Genomic DNA, 13378 nt, shown 5'->3' with positions numbered 1-13378 from the left:
AGTTAGTTGTGTTTAAACTCGACGGCCATCGTTTGTCTAAATCTATCTATCTCTATCTATGATGTTGCGATGTGATCAAATTAATGAGTGAATGATTGAAAGTGTTTGCATACTCAGCACATCCAATTTTTTGATCAAAAACGATAACGTTACTACACATTGACTAGTCTGTAGAAGTTTATTGGCTGATTATCATTGATGCAATGCAGTTGGAGTGGTGCTGTCAATGCTGACAGACAATGTTTGCTGAATGGTATGTTGTTGGGCTTCATGTAGATGGTGAGGTATTCCAACTGTTTGATCATGGTCTGTTGGAGATGTGTAGCTATGGTACCAAACAGAGAGTGCAGGTTGCCCTTGACATGGAGTACGGCCAAACGATCAATATCTGTGAAGGCCAAAGTGAGTGATGTGATTGGTGTCGTCTTACAACGAGGCAACAAACGGATCACATTCGCTGACGATATGTTTAGCTCCAGAGTGTTAAGGGAGTGCGTACCAAAGTAGAACTGTTGAAGTTGGTCAATCATACCTTGGTCTTGACCTGATTGGTCGGACTGAAGATGGAGACTGGTGAGGTTGGTCATCTTGTGTAACCAAGGGATGGCTATGAGTCCTTCATTGATCGATGTGATGTGCGACAATGAGTCGAATGTCGTTGTGGTATCGTATTTAGTCAAATTGCTGACGTAGCACCTAAGATTGATAGTTGTTGCGCTCTGATCTTGTTGTAGGAGATCCTTCATGTCCCCAAACGGATTGTCCAATGTTCTGGTTGTGAACGTGATGGATTGGAGTCCATGTCTGTCCTTGATGTGTGATCTGAGTAACCGTCTGAATACGATTGGGTAGATCACTCTTGGGTCGAGCATATATATAGGTATAATGACGTGCTCCACACTAATATCATCACGTTTGTCCAGCCACTTGCGAAACCTTGGAATAATCTCAACCTCTTCAAAGTTGATTGTCTTGAGATTGGGTAACGTGCCAGTGACATGCAGATACTCAAAGATGGAGAATGGCACGGTCAAGCTCTCCAATCGCTCGGCACACAATGGACGCTTCCTGTATGGGACACACCTGATCTCATCACTTCTGAGATGGAGTGGTGGCTTCTTAAACAGACAGTACTTTGATGCAACTCGTATGTTGTCATAGATGATCAATGATGGGATGGCAAAGTTGGACAATGTCAACTTGCACGCCTTGAAGAATCGACTATTGACCAATGCCAATGAGATCAACCAACCCTGAGGCAAGGCGTTGCCCTTGTTGAATCCAAACCGAATGGCCATGCTCACAATATGATTGATCACCAGTGGTGGAAGTGTTGACAATACCAATGCAAGTGTACCATACGTTGTGGTTGTCACCTTGTCCCCCTGCTTGATGTTCTTGATGTACGTTAGGTCGATAAGTGATCGATCTTTGAATTGTTTGAAGAGTTGTTTGGCACATTCAGCGTCGTGGTTGTCCTTGTGAGTGATCGATCTCAGCTTCTCTTTGGTTCGAAAGTAGACAGCATCATGATTGATTCTAAGACTATAAAGATATCTGAGAAGATGGGATGCCGGGCCACAGAGACCTATATGATGTCGATGAACTTGATTGATGCCATGAGTTTGTCTTTGCAAGAAGATGTTAATGTGACCTTGTTGTTCGCACAACGAGATGGAAAAGATTTTAAAATGATCACTGGTACAAGGTGGTCCGGGATGAAAGATTGAACGAGGCAGTTGATAACAAAGTTAAAGTTGTTAATCTGGTCCATCTCCTCAATCAGGACATCATTGTTGATAAAGAATAGTTTGGTCTGAATTGGTTTATACTTGAAGAGGTAGTCGATGATGAATTCAGTCGAAGATTGTACGAGCAACAAATGAATGGCAACATCAAAGAAGGCCAATCGCTTTGTAGTTTCATAAAGTTGAATGAGCGTAATGATCATCCACATGCTTTTTGTCGTTTTGATATTCTCCGAGAAGTCTTGTCCAATGGTAATGATGTTCAGGTGGTACCAGTGATGTTGGAAGTGATTGTCCAGCGGACTTGCAAGCCATATTTATATCTTTGAAAAGTCGTAGGGTCAAGACTGTCTTCTCATAATTCAATTGAAAGTTGATCATTGTCATCTTTGATGTCACCAAGCTGACTGATGAGTTGTAGATTGAAAGGACTTGGCTTGAATTGGACGGGGATGATACTCCCATTCTTTCAATCATAAACATCAGGTTGTTATCATTGAGTAATGGGAAGAGCATGCTAAAGAATTGGTCGTTTAGTCGAATGCGATCATGAAGGAAGTGGAATATGATATTGGTTTGAGTTGGATGCTTGTTGATAAGCTGTTTGATCAACTGTTGTTGAACGATGTTGTTGTTGTCACTAATGTCAGAGTCGTTGGCGAGTTTGAATATCATTTTGAGGCGACTCTCGTCTTGTATGTACCAGTGATTGTTGGTAAATCTATTATCCATTGCATTGATGATCAACCTTTGAAAGTGATTAATATGTTAATGTTAGTTCAAGTGTTGTTGTTGTTGTTGTTGTCCGCTCTCTTACCTACACGAGTATCAGATGTTGGTTTACTTGTTCGCCAACACCATCCAATTCTTTGATCCTAATCATTAGGTCAGAGATGGCTTTGTGAGGCAATGCTATGAGTAGAGTGAACAATGAATCGCAAAGTTGATTATCATATCTTAGCTGGTCTGATGTAAGTGAGGTGAGCACCCATTGGTCAAGTTCACGATTGACGCGTGTCTTTCCGAATGTAGTAATGACTTGTTTATACACATCGTTACATTCATACCAAGTAACATATTCAGCATCGACAAGGTATCTCTTGAACATCTCCAAGTACTTTGTGCATTGTGTATCCCTCTGTTTAGGTGACAGACATTTGATCTCATTGATAATCTCAACCGACGTGTACTGCCTTTGTCTTTGTTGTTGTCGTTGTTGATGTTGTTCCTGATCAGATGTATCCATTATGATTTACTTTGTTACTTCTTTATGTTGTTGTATGAATGAATGTATGAATAATATGGTCTGTGACTGACCTGTCTTGTCCAGTCCATCACCATCACTTGTCTAACTATGTAATTATGTATGATGTGAATGAAACAAAAGAACTGCCTGACAATCTGCCAATCATTTGATTGACTTCCCCAAACAACACCAAACAAAGATAACGTTACTCAACGAGTCTGTAGAGGTTTATTGGATGATGATCATCGATGCAATGCAGTTGGAGTGCTGTGGTCAATGCTGACAGACATTGGATGTTGAATGGAATGATGCTATCACCTATGTTGGTCTCCTTTATCATGTAGATCGTGAGGTATTCTAACTGTTTGATCACAGTGTTTTGGAGGTGTGTAGCTATGGTACCAAACAGATCGTCCAGCTTGCCCTTGGCACTGAGTACGGCCAATTGATCAATGTCATTCAAGGCCAGCGTAAGTGATTTGATTGGTGCCGTATGGTAATGAGGTAACAAGTGAATCACATTCTCCGATGCCAAACGGAGCTCAAGGTTGTTGAGAGTGTGTGATACAGCGTAGAACTGTTGAAGTTTGTCAACTATACCATTGTCTTGAGCTGTTTGATTGAACTGGAGATGCAGACTGCTGAGGTTGGTCATCATGTGCAACAGTGGAATGTCTATGTATCTAATCTTGATCGATGAGATGTGTGACAATGTGTCAAACATTGTTGGTGATGTGGACGGCTGATATTGTTCCAAACGATTGACATGGCACTTTAGATTGATCGTCGAGTATTGCTGTTGGGGATGAATGTCCTTAATGTCACTAAAAGGATTATCAATTGAATTGGTTGTAATGTTGATTGATTGGAGTCCATGTCTATTCTTGATGTGTGCACTGAGCAGCCGATCGAATATGACGGGATAGGTCAAACTTGAATCTAGCATGATGAACTCCACACCAATGTCCTCTCGTTTGTCGATCCACTTGCGAGGATTTGGAACAAACTCAACCTCTTCAAAGTTGATTGTCTTGAGATTGGGTAATGATCCTTTGACAAGCAGGTAATCAGTAATGGAGAATGGGATGGTCAAGCTGACCAATCGCTCGGCACACAATGGACGCTTCCTGTGTGGAACACACTTGATCTCATCACTTCTGAGATGGAGTGGTGGCATCTTGAACAGACAGTACTTTGATGAAACTCGTATGTTGTCGTGGATGATCAATGATGGGATGGGAAAGGTGGACAATGTCACCATGCACGACTTGAGGAAACGACAGTTGACCAATGCCAATGAGACCAACCATCTCTGACTCAACCGAGTGTCCTTTTTGAATCCAAATCGAATGGCCATGCTTACAATGTGATTGAGTACCAGTGGTGGTAGTTTTGGTAATACCAATGCAGTTATCTTAATGTATGTTCGGTTGATTAGTAAATTTTCCTTGTACTCCTTGAATAGCTGGCGATGTTTGGAACAATCATCGTCGTTGTCCTTGTTGTGGGTGATCGGTCTCAATCTTAATTTGGCTAGTTTGTACACATCTTCATGATTGATCCGGAGACAGTACAGAGATCGGAGCAGATGGAATGCTGGGCCACAGAGGCCGAAACCAAGTACATTGATGACCAGAAAGTAGAGTGTGTCTTCTTGGAAGGATTTGTCATTGTTCATTTGCATCCCACAATATCTTTCCAACATGAGGTCGATGAACTTGACTGACGCTCTAGATTTGTCTTTGCAAGTTGACATGAATGTGACCTTGTTGTAGGCAAATTGAATTGAGGATCTGCCGATCATTGCTGGCACCAGGTGATCCGGGACGAATGATTGAACGATGCAATTGATCATAAAGTTGAAGTTGTGTACAATACGAATCTCGTGGACATTACTCTTGATGGTGAAGAACTGTTTGATCTCGGTTGTGTACGACTGGAACATGTTATTGATGATTGATTCATCAACTGACTGAATGAACAGACCCTGAATGGCCAGATCAATGTAGGCCGCATACTTTGTAAGGTCATACATATGAATGAGCGGAAAGATCACCCATATTATCCTTGGATAGTATATACTCTTCCAATCATATTTACATTCAATGGGAAGGGTGTCCAGGTGATGAAGCAGTGGCGCTGGAAGTCCATGTCCTCTTTCGCCAGAGTTTGTCATTGATCTCTTCATCGTTGCGAGCATTATTATCAAGTGGCCATCGTTTAGGAATGGTAAGAACACTCTACATAATTGATCAGTAAAGTGGAGACGACTGTGGAGGAAGTAGAATATGAAGTTTGATTTCGATGGATGCTTGTTGATAAGCTGTTGTATTAATATCAACTCTTGTTGGTGTTGATTGCTATTGTTGTTGTTGTCATCCTTGGTGAGATTGAATACCTGACCGAGGCGATCTTTAAATAGAAAGTACCAATGATTGGTAGCAAATCTATTGTCCATTGCATTGATTACAAGCCTTGATAAAGTTGGTGACATGATGTTGGTAAGTAACTACACTACACAGTCTGACTTGTACTGTACATCATTACCTACTTACTCTAGTATCTGATGGTTGCTTACTTGTTTGCTGATCAATGTCTTGATCCTTCTATCTTGGTCATTGTGCAATGCTATTAGTAGATAGGTGAACAATGAATCACTCAGATGATTGTCATGTTGATACTGGTATGATGTGAGTGCGGTGAGCACCCATTGGTGGAGTTCATTATCGACTCGTGTCTTGCCGAATGTAGAACCGATTTGTCTGTACATTGCATTGCATTCATCCCATGTACTACGATCATATGCTGTATAGACAAGGTATCTCTTAAACACCTCCAAGTACTCTATACATTGTGTATCCCTCTGATCTTCTGATATACCTTTGATCTCATTGACAATATCATATATAGAGTTATAGTTAACCATTTATATTATGTTTGTGAGTATGTATGAATGTATGAGTCTTGTGATGTACTCTTGAGAGTGAGTGAGTGAGTGAATGGTCTGTGACTGACCTGTGTCCACCATTACATAGTTTGTCTAGTATATGTACTTATTGTGAAGATCTGATGCTAATGAAATTGATCATTCAATCATTTGATTGACTTTGCGATTTTGTCTGTGAGCCAAGGTGTCGCCTACAACGTTACACGACTAGTCGACGAGTCTGTAGAAGTTTATTGGAAGACGATCATTGATACAATGCAGTTGGAGTGCTGTGATCAACGTTGACAGATAATGGTTGTTGAATGCAAATATGAACCCATTGTTGTTCATATTGATGGAGAGGTATTCCAAGTGTTTGATCATGGTCTGCTGGAGATGTGTGGCCATCGTGTGAAACAGTTGGTGAAGCTTGCCCTTGGCACTGAGAAAGGCCATATGGTTCATGTCATAGAGCATCAAATTGAGTGATTTGATTGGTGTCGTCTGGCAATGAGGCAGCAAGTGAATCACATTCACCGATGTGACATAGAGCACAAGCTTGTTGAGTGAGTGCGCTCCAGCGTAGAACTGTTGAAGTTTGTCAACAAGACCATTGTCTTGAACTGATTGCTGGAACTGGAGTTCCAGACTGGTGAGGTTGTTCATCTTGTGCAACAATGGAATGCTAAGGGATCTAATCCTGGTCGATGTGATGTGTGACAGTGACAATATGGTTGATTCGGAGGGAGCTGTTTCAGCCTTTAGCAGCCCAAGATCCAAACGGTTGATATGGCACTTCAGATTGATCGTTGAACTCTGGTTGAGGGGGCAGGTCGCGATATGGATTGTCCAATGTATTGGTTGTGAATGAGATTGCTTGAAGTCCGAGCTTGTCCTTGACCTGAGAGTTGAGGAGTCCATTGATTAGTGCCATTGTATTTGGTAGGATGTCTAGATTTATGATCTCCACGTCGATTGGACCGAATTGAGCTGAACAAAGTTGATTGTCTTGAGATTTGGAAACGATCCTCTCACCTCCAAGCTAAAGGATTTGGTGAATGGCACGGTCAAGCTCTCCAATCGCTCGGCACACAACGCACCTTTCCTTTGTGGGACATGCTTGATCTAATTCACTTCTGAGATGGAGTGGTGGCATCTTGAACAGACAGTACTTTGATCCAATGCGGATGGTCTTGCGTATGACCAATGATGGGATGGTAAATGTGGCCAATGTCAACGTGCACGCCTTGTGGAAACGAGTATTGACCGATGCCAATGAGATCAACCATCTCTGATTCAAGGACAATGGCCATGTGTCAATGCCGAATCCAAATCGAATGGCCATACTCACAATATGATTGATCATCAGTGGTGGAAGTGTTGGCAATGCACTTTCATTCAAAGTGCTGATTGGGGTTGTCTTGCTCTTTGTTCGGTGGACAAGTAATCGTTGATGTTTGTACTCCTTGAACTGTTGTTTCTGTTTTACACACTCATCGTTGTCCTTGTTTGTGATCGATCTAAACTTCTGTTTGGCCACCTTGTAACTGTTCTCAATGGCAGTGCACGGCCCATGAGCTTGACCATCTTGAGCAGGTTGTCATTGTTGAGAAGTGGGAGGAACATGCCAAAGTATTGTTCAATCGGTTGGAGATGACTTTGGAAGTAGAGGAATATATCGTTTGATTGGATTGGATACTTGATGATGAGTTGTTGGAATTGTTGCTGCAGCTGCTGCTGTTGTTGTTGAGTTTGGTTGTCCACTGTCAAGTCGAGAAGTTGATTGAAGTTTATATTACTATGAAACCAAATACTACCTTGAGCATAGACATTATCCAACACATGGATGATGAGTCTTTGATTGAAATGGATGGGATATGATGGACTAAGTTAGCATTCATTCACCTTCAACTCCATCCCATCCATACTTACTCGAGTGTCTGATACTTGTGTTGGCCAATCAGTTGAACCGATTTACACTATCACTGGACATCGCCATAAGTAGACAGGTGAACAATGCCTCGCACAATTGATCGTTTTGAAGATACTGTTCGGTCTGGAGCGAGACGAAATACTTAAGGGAGTGGTTGGTCAACAGACTTGAAAGATGTTATGATGGCATCTATGAGCTCAATTATCATGTTAGCCATGTCATGATCATTAAAGTTATTCAAAGACTCTATTTTTTTAAGGAATACTTCCTCACACTTTGCATAGTGCTGGGGATAGGAAGAGAACAGAAGGCAATTTTGATTGGTGGACATGTCAGTATAATTCTAGGCATATATGAATGTTGAAAGAATGGATATAACTTACAAGTGGCCCATGAGTTTGATCAATTCCATCATCTTAAAAATGTTGAGATATTGGAAGAGTATGCCACAATATTGATCGATTGGCTGAAGGTGGTGCTGCAGGAATTCGAATATCTTATTCGTATACTGGATCTTGTGGCTCTTGATTAGATTCATGATCCCTTGTCGTTGATGGGTGTTGGCGTCACTGTTGGTATCATAGTCGTTGACCTTTGTGAAGCTGATTAACTGCTTGAGGTGATCAGTGTCTTTCTCCCTTAAGTACCAACTATTACTAGAGAATCTTGTGTCCATCACTTTGAGGATAGCACTGTTGTTGACAACAAACAAAAATGTTAGTTAGTTATTACACTCATTCAATCAATCAATGAATTCGATCGCGGTAAGGTGGAACTTACCCAAACGTCTGATGCTTGTGTTTGCCAATTACTTCACGGATCCGGTTGTCCTTGTCGTTGGGCAATGACAGTAGAAGATAGTTGAGTAATGACTGGCAATGTTGAGAGTATTCATCTTTGTTCTTTTGAGCTCCCTCTTGGTCATTTTTCTGGAGTACCTTGGGCAACCATTGCTCAATGTCATCATAGATTCTAGACTGGCCAACTATATCCGTGATGATCGTGTATACCTTGAAATTTTGACTCCATGTACTATCATTTCTAGCTCCATTTGCAATGTATGTTATGAAGTACTCCAAGTACTTTGTGCAAAGTGTATCAATCTGGGCCGCTGATAGTCCATTGAGCAAGACAGGGATGAAAGTTGTATCGAGCCAGAATTCTCTGTATGGGAGTCTATGTTTGCCAATGCTTCCAATTGACAGGATACTGATCACCATGTCAAAAATGCTGATGCCGCATTGTCTAATGTTTGCACACAGTCGATCCACATCTAGACATAGTCTATATGGTACTTTGTATCTATCCAGTTCCTCCTCACTTCGATGATTAGTGTCGACACTTGCTCCATCTTGATTGAAAGCGACTGTATTCTCGATAGGTATGGATATTTAGTGAGCATATACTATCTGAGATTAATTGACGCAATATTGGATGTTGCTCAAACATCTACAAGAGCAAAGATGAACATCTCGACCTTGTTAGTGTCTTGCAAGCATGAATCTAGCTAGTTGCCGATACATACAATTGCAAGCTGTGGCATGACCTTGACTATCTCATCGAATGTGTATCGTCTACTGATACTGACAACATTATCTTGTCCTTGACAATTGTCAACAACTTATTGAGCTCAATTAATAATGGTGAGTCCAACACCTGCTGTTGCTCATAGTTGTTGTTGTTGTTGTTGTTGATGTAGTTGTTGTCCATCTCTATAACTTGTGTTGTAGATGTTGTGAATGAATGAATGAATGAATGAATGAATGAAGTTGGTCTATGTCTCCCTCAAAAGTATTCTATTGTTGGTCAATCATTTGATTGACGGTGTAGGTGAAACTAGAGTGCAATTCAGAAGAAAGGGATATTAGTTGCCCCAGCCATCACATAACGGTATTCTATAATTATCTGTTCAAGACATTCTGTCAATCAAATGATTGACTTCGTTGGACCTGCAGCGAACTTGAGTGAGAAAACAATTCTCAAATTCTTGTGATTTAGTTGGATTGACCTTCAGTCTCACACTTCTTTCACCAATTCATTTGTGAACAAACATTCAAGAGATAGAGAATAGAATATCTTATATCATATATATAGTTTAGTTTAGTTTAGTTTAGTTTTGATTAGAGATAATGACAGCATTGCAAAAGAAAGCTTTGCTGAGAAGACAGCTTGAGGAGAGTTTGAAAGACTATGAAGAACCAATAAAGTACTTTAGAAGCATATTGCTTTGGCACAGACCAGTGGACTTGGGTGTATTGATCGTGTTGCTCACAACTGCACTTTGGTACCTTCGTGGTATCTCCCTGTCCGTCGTCACCACTGTCTTTCTTGCTATACCCACCTATCTACTCATTCAACTAATCGCTCAGAATGCCAACCTAAACATCATCTCTAAAGTATTCGTAAGTTCATTCAATCATTCATTCATTCATTCAATCAATATATACTCTCTTGCTCACTCAATCATTCAAATAGCCACACAGCAGCTCACATGAAGCATTCATTGAAGTTGTCAACACATTGGTTTCAATCAGGTTCTCAATGAGTGAGATGGTGATTGACCTCTATCGCTTCAAACAGCTAAGTCCAGTCAAGGTATGATCATGATCATTCCCCAGACATCACCTGATGACCAACTCTAACCTAACTTTTCCACCTCAATAGTTCTTTGCACAGACTACACTTGTCTGCTTGTTAATAGCCTACATTGGTACATTGTTCTCTGGATACTCACTCTTCATTCTGACATGTATGTTGACTCACCGACCACTACTCCTCCTTTGAAGCCATGAACTAACAATCAATCCCATTGCATATTGAATACATACATAGTGTACACTGTCTTGTTGTTGCCAGGATTCATTTCCAATCAACATCACAGCTCAATAGTGTCCACAGTACTTCCATTGATTGAGAGCAGTGTACAGGCAATCACAGCGACCATCACATCATTGGTCGATCAATACATCAACAAACAACCAGCAGGTGCCAACGTGGCCAGCAACAGCAACAGCAACAATGCACCACGACCATCACCAAGCAGCAATGCATATCCCGACACCGTTGATATCACAAAGAAGAACTCATAACTTTGGATCGATCGATCAATCAATGTGTTTGTTTGTTTGTTCCATGTTTGTTTATAATGTCCATGACAATCCATGGTCAATTTGTTCAGTCCAATAAAGACATCCATATCCAATCAATCGGCTGTTGTTGTTGAACATCCACGTCTCGAAGATACATTGCATTGTTTCGCGAATCAACAAGTCTGAAAAAGGTGTTTGATTATGACTCAGCGTCATTCACGAATGAATCTTGAGATAGAGACACAAACAAATACATATATATAGGGATACAGATAGAATGAAGGATAGATGTCAATACTGTGGATGTGAGATACATCAATCATCATCTACAAATACACCTGTCAATGTATGTATTTGATTGATTGCTAGATTGATTGAAATGAATGAATGAATGAGTTGAATGACTGACATTCTTCGAATCACTTATAATGATGGTACAACAACAGAGATCACCTATATTACATCCATCAACATCAACAACATATAATGGAGGATCAATGCCAAATTCACCAAGTCTATATCATCAACAACAACAACAAATAGATAATCAACAACAACATCATCATCCACATCATCATCCAAATGGATGTAAAGACTCTGTAGATCATCGATCGTCAGTTGACGAAAGCTCAACAGCACAAACACCAATAGCATCGACAAAGTGGAAGAAAGTACTATACGAGCCTCAACCATATCCAGATAACTACACAGACGAAACATTCCTCAAAGAGCTGATACAGAATGGTAATATTGATTCATTGATTCATTGATTGAATGATCAAGATGGAGGATACTGACACACTCATCATGTTCATTAGCCAACTTCATTAAATATGACTTCTGGAAGATAGTATTCGACAGCTTCACCGTTACACAACAGATAACATCTGTTATACTCTTTGTCATTGTATTCTTCCACGCGTTGAAGAGCACATGGACACTCTCATCCCTTGTCAGTATGGCAATGGGTATGCTTGTAGTAGGATACATACTTATCATTTGGATCGATCCAACATCAGACTGTATGTTTGCATAACTCACTTAATCACTTATTCATTCATTCACTAACATCATTCATCATTTATCATAGTTTACTCAATCAAGGATAGTCTATTACATGTTATATTACTGTTTGGAACAGTGTATGGACTGTCACCTGTACTGCGAACACTGACCAATTCATTCAGCGATGATACTATATGGGCATTGACATTCATATTACTGTTGGCACACTTATTCTTCCACGACTATGGCTACACCAACAATGACTGCACTGTGTTCAATGCACCCATTTCACTCAATGCGGCAATCTTTGCCTCTGTCCTCCTAAGCTCAAGACTACACTCCAACATCCATGTGTTTGTCCTCATCACCTTTGCCATCCAGATGTTTGCCCTCTTCCCAATCGTCAGACATCATATTAAGGTATGAGATTGATTGATTGATTGGACTGTCCTCATCATGAAGGAGTACTTACCATTGCTCTTCTCCCTACCCTATAGCGCCACTCACTAGAGTTCCATTCTGGATTGACTATTGGCTTGTGTGTAGCGTGCACCGTGCTACTCTCGCACATGAGTACTCTGTTGACATTCATCTACATTGGAATCATTGGAACCATTACCTTTGTTTGTCCACTCTGGCTAATCTTTATCCAGAAATACAAGAAGTATGTAGTTGATCGAGGCAATAATGGTCGAGTCCATTTACTAACACACATACTCCTTCATTCCATCATTTTAGTGAGATCAATGGACCATGGGACGAAGCATCGGTTATATCCCAGAGTGGAGGAGAGTTCTAAACAATACAAGCCATCATTATCTAATGTACACCATCAGATCCGAATGAATATTTATTGAATTGATTGATTGATTGTATGATTGAATGAACATCCTGATGTAATGATGGATGCTTAATGGAATCTGAATGACTTGATTTGGAATGGAGATAGTTGTACCTTGGTCTTGCCATCATTGTCAAATGATGACTCGCGAATGGGTTGCTCCATTCCATTGCATGGTTGGATGTGCTTGAGATGCTGAGCACATGATGTCTCGAATGTGAAGCTGGTATGTCCTCCATAAGACTCGTACACTCTTACAATGAATCCCTTGCCATCCTCAGCCTTCTTAACAGTCTCGATGATCACTGATTGACTTCCAACGGCCTTGACCAACGAGCCCTTGGGCACAACTTGGGTAGGTGCGGCACGGCTGATGTGCACGTCGTTGTTGACGAGGTAGCCTTGCTGCACGACACCTCCCTGCTGCAGGTTGCCCTGATGCAGGAACAGTGAGTAGACAAAGTGGTGCGTGCCCATGTCGGCATCGGCATCCGGTGCCTTTGGTGCACGCAGTAGACTGAGCTTCATCCTGCCTTGATGCACTGAGTAGCCGTACTTGCAGTCGTTGAGCAATGTGACACCAAAGTCAA

At 41.0% G+C, this 13378-nt stretch overlaps 6 protein-coding genes across 6 annotated transcripts; 2 read left to right on the top strand and 4 right to left on the bottom strand.

Annotated features, from left to right (window-relative positions):
• Window positions 1-152: 152 nt before the first annotated feature.
• On the bottom strand, window positions 153-1298 carry SAMD00019534_116720 (hypothetical protein; the record flags this gene model as incomplete). The annotated part of the gene is made up of 1 exon (XM_012893081.1): window positions 153-1298. One exon carries the CDS (start codon window positions 1296-1298, stop codon window positions 153-155), a length of 1146 nt encoding a protein of 381 aa, XP_012748535.1.
• A 1901-nt stretch (window positions 1299-3199) lies between these two features.
• Window positions 3200-5029, bottom strand: SAMD00019534_116710 (hypothetical protein; the record flags this gene model as incomplete). The annotated part of the gene is made up of 1 exon (XM_012893080.1): window positions 3200-5029. One exon carries the CDS (start codon window positions 5027-5029, stop codon window positions 3200-3202), a length of 1830 nt encoding a protein of 609 aa, XP_012748534.1.
• A 1119-nt stretch (window positions 5030-6148) lies between these two features.
• SAMD00019534_116700 (hypothetical protein) lies at window positions 6149-6854 on the bottom strand (the record flags this gene model as incomplete). Its single annotated transcript, XM_012893079.1, has 2 exons — window positions 6149-6620; window positions 6703-6854. The coding sequence occupies 2 exons, from the start codon at window positions 6852-6854 to the stop codon at window positions 6149-6151; spliced, it is 624 nt and encodes a 207-aa protein (XP_012748533.1).
• A 1378-nt stretch (window positions 6855-8232) lies between these two features.
• SAMD00019534_116690 (hypothetical protein) lies at window positions 8233-9073 on the bottom strand (the record flags this gene model as incomplete). The annotated part of the gene is made up of 2 exons (XM_012893078.1): window positions 8233-8545; window positions 8634-9073. 2 exons carry the CDS (start codon window positions 9071-9073, stop codon window positions 8233-8235), a joined length of 753 nt encoding a protein of 250 aa, XP_012748532.1.
• A 909-nt stretch (window positions 9074-9982) lies between these two features.
• SAMD00019534_116680 (hypothetical protein) lies at window positions 9983-10942 on the top strand (the record flags this gene model as incomplete). Its single annotated transcript, XM_012893077.1, has 4 exons — window positions 9983-10255; window positions 10329-10448; window positions 10518-10602; window positions 10686-10942. 4 exons carry the CDS (start codon window positions 9983-9985, stop codon window positions 10940-10942), a joined length of 735 nt encoding a protein of 244 aa, XP_012748531.1.
• A 431-nt stretch (window positions 10943-11373) lies between these two features.
• On the top strand, window positions 11374-12746 carry SAMD00019534_116670 (hypothetical protein; the record flags this gene model as incomplete). Its single annotated transcript, XM_012893076.1, has 5 exons — window positions 11374-11686; window positions 11761-11964; window positions 12033-12367; window positions 12445-12611; window positions 12686-12746. The coding sequence occupies 5 exons, from the start codon at window positions 11374-11376 to the stop codon at window positions 12744-12746; spliced, it is 1080 nt and encodes a 359-aa protein (XP_012748530.1).
• Between the last annotated feature and the right edge of the window lie 632 nt (window positions 12747-13378).

This window comes from Acytostelium subglobosum (assembly GCF_000787575.1).
Source record: "Acytostelium subglobosum LB1 DNA, scaffold: scaffold34, whole genome shotgun sequence".
NCBI classification, from domain to species: Eukaryota; Evosea; class Eumycetozoa; order Acytosteliales; family Acytosteliaceae; genus Acytostelium; species Acytostelium subglobosum.
The sequence above is the reverse complement of the archived record's forward strand: the minus strand, read 5'-3'. Positions and strand labels throughout refer to the sequence as shown.